The sequence below is a fragment of the Chenopodium album genome, chromosome 19 (assembly GCF_948465745.1).
Source record: "Chenopodium album chromosome 19, dcCheAlbu1.1, whole genome shotgun sequence".
NCBI lineage: Eukaryota > Viridiplantae > Streptophyta > Magnoliopsida > Caryophyllales > Amaranthaceae > Chenopodium > Chenopodium album.
The window spans coordinates 35,066,920-35,075,317 of NC_137852.1; the positions used below are offsets into that span (position 1 = coordinate 35,066,920).

Consider the following 8,398-nt stretch of genomic DNA (forward strand, 5'->3'; position numbering starts at 1 on the left):
TTTTACACATTTCACTTGTTGCTTAAACAAATTCAGAAGCGTTTGATAGCCATCAAAAATTTTCGTCTAGTTACATCAGATTGACTGAGTTATAAGGTTCCATGATGCTCTGAGTCAAGCAGTGGAGAGAGATGATAAGGAAACTGTATCTTTGATTCAAATCCAATACTTTGTAGGTAAGTACATTATACTGAAGCATCTGGAGGTAAGTGCCTGAGGTTATATGCATTTCTGTAGTTATGTATATGTTAGTTTTTGGATGCTGATACTCTTGCATATCAGCTTCAGAGTCAGATGGATTATATGTCAATGTGCACAATACGAGTACTTGATAAAAGCCGGTGTGATATAGGCGGAGCTGGCTAATTTCCTGGGTGCAGCACAAAAACTGAGACCTAAAATACTGGAGGTGTCTGTTTAAGTGCATATTCTGCAAACCTGAAAGAATGCGCATTTGTAAGATTAGGTAAAAATTTTGTTTATAGAGTACAAATTCTGTAGAATGTGCAGCTAATTAATTTAAGTACATAACTGTCAATCTCTAGAATGTGAACCTCTCTGGATCTTATTATATTTTTAGTTACTGCTAATTAGTCAAATAGTTATTACCTTGATATGTCTGAAACAATTTGTTGATTTAAATTTTTTTAAGAGAACAATTGTTAATATAATTGCCAATGCTTTGAATTGAGACAACCAAGGGTTCATTCAGTTACATCAAATTAGATTGGCTTATAATTTGTATGATTTTTAGATATAGAAATAGAGCAAACGGATTTTACACCGGAAAATCAAAATGTGTGGTAATCTGAAAGATTTTGTATTAATTTAATGGGTGGTTATTTAAAATAAAATTTTTTATGGGTGGTAATTTCAAAACTGGACCTCTTTTTGGGTGGTAATTTACAAATTTTCCATATTTTTATCCCACTAATAATCAGAAAAATTTCCTCACCATTCTCTCTCCCATTTTTTTCAATACCACACCAACATATCTCTCTCTATACACATCACTATATTCATATTTATTATTATTATTTGTTTAATGAAGTTACACTAATGTAAATTACATTTTTGAAACAATTTAAAAAAAAAAATTCTCTAGTGAGAGAAACTCTCGATCTCTTTTTTCCTAGTTCACTCGTTGTTCTTCCTAAGTCAATTATCTTGCTCTACTTTTCCTAAGTTCAATTTCTTGCTCTGTTCTTTAGTCATGTCTAACCGTATCTTTCCTCATACTTTTGTGTATCCTCACATAATAGGAACTTATGAATTTCCCCCTCCTTCTTTTGAAGAAGGTGACTATGACTGGGAGTGTACTGTTATAGGCAAGTTTTGGGATGCCCGCAAATTCTCTGTTGCTCTGGTTCAACGGTTAGTCTTAAGGTTCTGGCATTTCAGAGGTCTAGTTAAGGTTTATCCTTATGGTAACGAATTCGTGTTTGTCTGTTCAAATCCATATGATGCTAACGCGGCTGGGTTCACTTCAAAGGATACAACGTCTTCGAGGTCATGAAATTCCGGAAAACATGAACCGCAATCTTGCTTCGATGTGGGTTCAAGTTCAGGGTCTGCCAATCCGTTATTCTGTCCCACAGGTGCCGTCTTCGGTGCTCAATCATGTAGGTGACTTGCTTATGGAGGAAGATCATAACTGTCAATTTCCTATCCCTAGACCTCGCGTTAAAACATTGGTTGATTTGTCTTTACCATTGATTGCGGGTTGTTTCTTCCCAACCTATGGCAATCGTGTTACTTGGATCAGATTTAAATATGAGGGAATATTCCGCTTTTGTAAAAAGTGCGGATTTGTCGGGCACGGTCGGGAAACATGCCCCAAATCATATGAATTGAGTAAGTTCCTCTTGGAGCGCCGCTTTCGTAAGCTACATGAAAGCGGCGCACGTGTTCTATTTGGTCCAACGAATACATCACTATACACCAATGCGATTCGGGGTATTGCTCCAACTCCGGCTAATTGGACCACGGAGTTATGGTTTAGTGATAATGATGAGAATGATCCTTTTGAATATCCCGCGGACTCTCACCCTTCAGATTGGGATGAATTGAGTGATATTATTAACAATTTTTCAGTGGGTTCAGTTGCTTCTCCACCACGGCCGCCTCCACAATCTATAATTCCAGGCCTGTTCCCCGGACCACCGGATAGTGGCTTCAGAAACACCAAGGATGAAGTTTGGCGAAGGGATTTGGGCATCAATTGGTGCATCCGGGAAGATTTCAAGATTGATGATGCACAATCACCTCCTACTTCTTATGCTACACGTGTTTCACATGCAAACAATCCTCGTCATGGTTGACACTTCCTGGATAATTGGGAACAAGGGGCACGTGCGTAAAGTGATAATTCTGAAGGTAATTTTAATCATCCCCCTTTTCCTTCACGTGCCAATGTTATGCTACCTCATCACATATTCCATGGTCCTCAAGCACAGCAGAATTTTGGTATGAATCGGCCCCGGATCCGCCTCCAAATGAATCAATTCAATCTCTTTTAAATGGGCCTGACTCATATCGAGAAGCTTCAAGGTTTGATCTTCAACAACTTGGGCCTAGACCAGATCCAAACTATCGTGGTATAATGTTTCAAGACCGAGGCCATTCTAATTTGGATCCAATTCCAATATTTTCGCCTCCTCCTTTGGGGCCGACTGGGCCGGCTTACCCTGATCCTTTTGGGGCTAGGCTAAGCAACTGGTTAGGTGAACAACAGGCCTCTCTGTCTAACTCTTGAATTCAGCTGGGCTCACCATCTCCGTCCTTGGCTGCTTCGTTTCCAACCCATGTTTCTGGTAATTCGGGTTATCAACCCGATTCTCCATCTGGGGATTTTGAGTTTTCTCAATCCCCACCATCAATCAATTACTCTCCAGATGTCACGGCGGTTGACTCAGCGATCAATTCCCCGACAAAATCTGAAGGAGCGGTGCCAATGGATTAGTCCCCTCAACCATCTCCGGTAAGGCCGATTATTATTATCAGAGACAGTTCGACTTCTCCCGAGGTCGAGTCGACCTAGATTCCGGCTCCTCTTCGTCTTAAAGTGGTCAAGGGTAAGGGAAAACTTTGGAATTGGGTGAAGAATTCGTGTCCCTCCATGCGTACTGCATCACTTTCAGAGCCGGATACTCCTCCTGCCATTTCATCTCCGGGTTGTTTTGCTTGCCTTCGATAAATCAAGCATCGTAAGGGTACTATGGGCGATATATTTTCAGACTCAGCCTCTTCTTCTGCTTCTGATCAAGGTTCGGTGGCTCACCTTCAAGGGGCTTGGAACATCGGTGCTTGGAACTGTAGGGGCCTAGGTTCGGCGGACTCCCCATAAGTTCCGTATGTGGTTTCTCTAGTCCGCTCTTTTGATGTAGATATAATGTTTCTTATGGAAACTCTAGTGTCTGTTAATGTGGTTGTTCAAAAGTTAAATTCAGTTAGGTTTGATGGGTTTTGTGGTAGTGATGCTTTAGGCCTTAGTGGAGGCTTGGTAGTTTTTTGGTTTGCTCCACTTGTAGTTACTCCTATCTCTATTTCCGCTCATGTAATCTTTTGTAAAGTTGAAGTTCCGAGTTAAGCAATATAATATATCCTGTTTGTGTATGGTTCGCCTCATATTTCAGATAGACATTTAGTTTGGGAAGAAATCACCAATATATTATATTCAGTTCCAAAATGCCGTGCTTTTAGGGGATTTTAATCAGGTTGAATATGTTGATGATAAAATTGGGGGATCGTATGTAATTCCTGGTCGCCACCATTTTATGGAATGGAAATTACAGAATGAGTTAATAGACATTCCTTTCTCGGGTCTTTATTTTACCTGGACTAATGGCCAAATTCAAAATCCGACATATGAAAGACTGGATAAGGGGTATGCTACTTCATCTTGGTTTGATTTATATCCAGAAGCTTCTATTATCCATCAACAAGTTCTCTTTTCGGATCATGCTGCCATTATTTTACGAGAATTAAGGCCCTTTTGCAGTCGCAAAAGTCCTTATAAGATTGAAAACTAGTGTTTGGGGTTAAAAGAAGTCTCGGACTTTATTGGGGCTCACTGGCAGAAATTTCAGCCAGGTTCATGCATATTTTTTGTTTCCAGGAAATTAGATGAGGTGAAAAAGCATATGCTCTCTTGGTGTGTTTCTAATAAGCGTAGATGGGGTATTGACTTACAAGGCTCTGTGACTTCGGGATATCAACATCTTCAGAATGCTCAGAATCGTTTTGACCTCCTTATTTTACGTGATGAAAAGATATCTCGGGCTCAGACAACTTTTCTCTTTTGGAAACAACGTTGTAAAGTTCGGTGGGATGCTTTAGGTGAGTCTCATTCTAGTCTCTTGTTTCGTTCAGTTCAAGTTCCGAAGGAATTAAATTATGAGTTTGAAAGATGACAATGATGTTTGGGTTTCTGATCAAGAGGGAATTTCTTCTCTACTTGAAAAACATTTTGCTACGCTTTATAATTGCCAGGGTTCTTCTCCTTCCCCAAGTCCTTATCAATGGGATGATTTGTAGATTCCTACACTTTCGGAATAGAATTTTCAGTATCTTATGACTCCTTTTTCAGTTTCGGAAATTAAGGAAGCTATGTTCCATATTGGTAGCGACAAATCTCCTGGTGCTGATGGTTTCACGTCAGCTTTCTTCAAACTTCACTGGGTAGTGGTGGGCACCACAAGTTATTGAAGCAATCCAAATTTTCTTTGCTCATGGCTATCTATTAAAGGAATGGAACCGTACTTTTCTAGTGCTGCTCCCAAAAGTTGATCATCCTGAAACTCCTACTCAGTTTCGGCCGATAGGTTTATGTAATGTGTTATATAAATGCATTGCTAAGTGCATTACTCATCGGCTACATTGAGTTTTACCTTCCTTGATTTCTAATACTCAAAATGCCTTTTTTCCGGGTCGTTTAATGGCGGACAATGGATTGTTGGCCCATGAGTTACTTTCTTACATGTCTACCACAACATCTAAAGTCTGTTCTGCTACTTTAAAGCTTGATATGAATAAGGCTTATGACAGGGTTAACTGGGATTTTCTATGGGAGGTTCTTCGCAGGTTTGGTTTCCCGGCTTATTGGGTCCTTATCATCAACAATGTGTATCTACGGTTTCGTATCAAATCATGTTTAATGGTTCTCCTTCCAAATCCTTCCTTTCTAGATGTGGTATACGTCAAGGGGACCCTCTTTCTCCTTATCTCTTTGTTCTATGTATGGAGGTTTTCTCCTTGATGCTTCGTCGGGATTAACAGAGAGAGTTAATTCAGGGACTTCGTATTTCACGTAGAGCTCCTTCCATTTCGCATCTCTTTTTTGCACATGATGCGTTGCTATTCTTCGGCAATTCCTCCTGCTGCCTGTGATCAGGTGCTGGCAGTGATTAATGAGTTTTGTTCGGTTTCTGGTCAAATGATTAATCTCCAGAAATCCTTTGTTATATTTAGTTCCAACACTCCTGATGATTTTCGAGATTACTTATCGAAAAGTCTCAGATTGACTTCCCGTCATAACATAGGTGATTACTTGGGTCTTCCAGTGGATATGGGTCGGAGTAAATGCAAGGATTTCCAGTTTATGATTGATGATTTGGTACGGCGTCTGTCGGCCTTCTCTTCGCTTCGGCTTTCGGCTGTTGCAAAACCGGTAATTATAAATTCGATTTTAATAGCTTCTTACAACCATGTGCTTTTTGTGTTCAAGGTGCCTTCGACAATTTGTGATAGAGTGAATTCCCTTCTTTTACGTTTTTGGTGGAAATCTAGGGATACCGCCAAAGGACTTGCCATGGCGCCTGCTGCTGCTGTTCACCTCCCGAAGGGTTTGTGGGTTTGGGAATTCGCCATCTCCAGTCTTTTAATGTGGCCCTGCTTGCTAAACAAGCTTGGAGGTTGAGGCAGAATCCTCAACTCTTGGCTTCCCGGGCCTTTAAGGCCAAGTATCCTACTCTTCTTTAGCACATGCCTGCTATTTCCTGTAATCGGCCTTTTTGGGGAAGTCGGGGTCTTTTAGAGGGCGGGTTGGCGCTTTCTACTGGTACTGCTTGGAAGATTGGTTCTGGGACTAATGTTAGCATCTTAGAGGATTGTTGGACTCCTACGATTAAGATAGAATTTAAGAAATCAGCTCCGATTGATACTCGCCCTTCATTTGTGTCGGAGTTGTTTCTCCATAATTCCACGGCTTGGAATCCTTCTTTGGTTAGATCTCTTCTCCTCAGTCTGTTGCTAATTATATTCTTGCCTTAGATCGTCCTATGCGGAATGTGGATGATTTTATCTATTGGAAGTATACTAGAGATGGAGTATTCTCTACCAAATCGGCCTATTTTCATGTTTTGTCTCAGCAGTTGAACTTACCTGCTCCCCTGCTTTCTCTTGGTTGGTGGAAACAGCTATGGGGCTTACCTGTTCTTCCAAAATGGAAGATGCTAGCTTGAAAGATCATTCATAATGCTCTTCCCACGATGAATTTGCTTTCACGGAAAGGTATTCATGTGGATTTGACCTGTAGAATCTGTCATTCTTCCGCTGAATCGGTGGAACACTTATTTCGTGATTGTTCGTTGACTAGTACTCTATTGATTGGGGACCTGTGCCTATGTCTGATTGTGATATGCCTTTTCGTGACTGGTTTGCTGGTGCTATATCGAGTTTTAGGTCCTCTAAGGATTGGCATAGTCTGGACTATTTCTTTGCGCTTTGCTGGGCGATTTGGTTGTCAAGGAACAATGTTCGTTTTCGATCGGCGGTTTATTCTCCCAATTTCATTTTTGATTTGGCCTCTGACTGGTGTCTTAGGAGCCAGGATGCCCGGTCTTTGTTGGTTAGTCCTGTGGATAGACCCCCAGGTTTTTCATCCTTCCCTACTACCTTAGCCCTGCGTGGTGCGTTGACTATTATTTGTGACACTTCTATGCTCTTTGATGGTGCTTGGGATTTGAATACTCATACTGCTGGAACTGGTTGGTGTTTTTGTAACTCTGACTCGCTAGTCTCTTTCGATGGTGGTGCCAAAGCCTGTATTGCCAGCTCGGCTCTTCATTATGAACTTTTGGCCTGTCTTTTTGGTCTCTAGCAGGCTTGTTTGCGTGGTTTTACTCACATCCTGCTTTTCACTGACTGCTCGAGAATTCCTTATCTTCATCAGGGTCAAGGGAATGCTGATATTTCTGTCCTTTGGACTCTTCAGGAGCTCCGAGACATTGTGGCTTCGTTTACAACTTGACATTAGGAAGGTTCCTAGGACTACCGTTGAGGAGGCCTATTCTCTAGCCGGGGCGGCTCGCCGTAGAGAATTACTTTGTTATTCTTTTTAGTTTGTTTGTTTGTTTCCGTTGTAAAAAAAATATATTACATTTTTGAACAATTTCAATCTAATTATATTAAACTAATTACGTAAATAATAATTAGTAAAATTATAACGAAAAACTAACCTATCAATGAACCATGTAGGAAAACACTCATTTATTTTTAAAATTTTTTTTAAAAAATAAGAAAGATAGATATTATACTACTACATAAAATTATAGTCTTACAAATAAATTATGTTTTAATTTTTATCGTACGACTATATTTTCTTATTTAAAAAACTATATTAATCAGCGACATAACCCAAATAAAGCTTAATGACATTCTAATTGTTTACTCATCATTAGATTATTATAACCATATTTTTTCCAAATGTGCTCTACTAAATCCGCTTTAAAGAAGTATGAGTTTCTCTATCACGTAGGGAAGTTCTTCTCTGAACATACGTGTCAAATTCAAAGTTAGGAGGTCGGCCAATATTGAATTAAAAAGGCTTGTTATTGTTCACTGTGGCACTTGTACTTGGTCTTGAACTTTGTGGCTGATTTTCTTCGTAGTACCTTCTCAAAAATTCGGCTCAAGTGAAATTTAGTCGTTCATCTTCAACAATCATGTTATGCATAATAATACAAGCTTTCATTATGTCACACAAAAGGTCTTCGTCAAACGTAAGTGAGGGTTTTCGTAGTATGGTAAACCTTGCTTGTAAAACTTTGAAAGCTCATTCAACGTCCTTTCGAGCTGCAACTTGTTTATCAACAAATAATTTGTCCTTGCGAAGTTGAGGAAGTGTTATACCTTGAATGAAGGTAGCCTATCTTGATTAAATGCCGTCTGCTAAGTAATAGCCCAAGTGGTATTCATGGTTGTACACTGAAAAATTAATTGGAGAAACCCAACCTTACAGAGCATCATTAAGTACCAAGATCCAGGGATTCCAAAGAATGTATGCCAAATCCATAAATCTTGATCTGCAACAGTTTCCAAAATGAGGGTTGCATTCTTACTTCGGCCTGCGTATTGTGCTTTTCAAACCAAAGGACAATTTTTCCACTCCCAATGCATA

At 39.9% G+C, this 8,398-nt stretch overlaps 1 protein-coding gene across 1 annotated transcript; it reads left to right on the forward strand.

The window, feature by feature from the left end:
* The first annotated feature begins 4,936 nt into the window (after positions 1–4,936).
* Positions 4,937–5,917, forward strand: LOC145594273 (uncharacterized). Its single transcript, XM_081650609.1, has 4 exons — positions 4,937–5,082; positions 5,187–5,244; positions 5,393–5,614; positions 5,726–5,917. Exons 1-4 carry the CDS (start codon positions 4,937–4,939, stop codon positions 5,915–5,917), a joined length of 618 nt encoding a protein of 205 aa, XP_081506735.1.
* Positions 5,918–8,398: the final 2,481 nt, after the last annotated feature.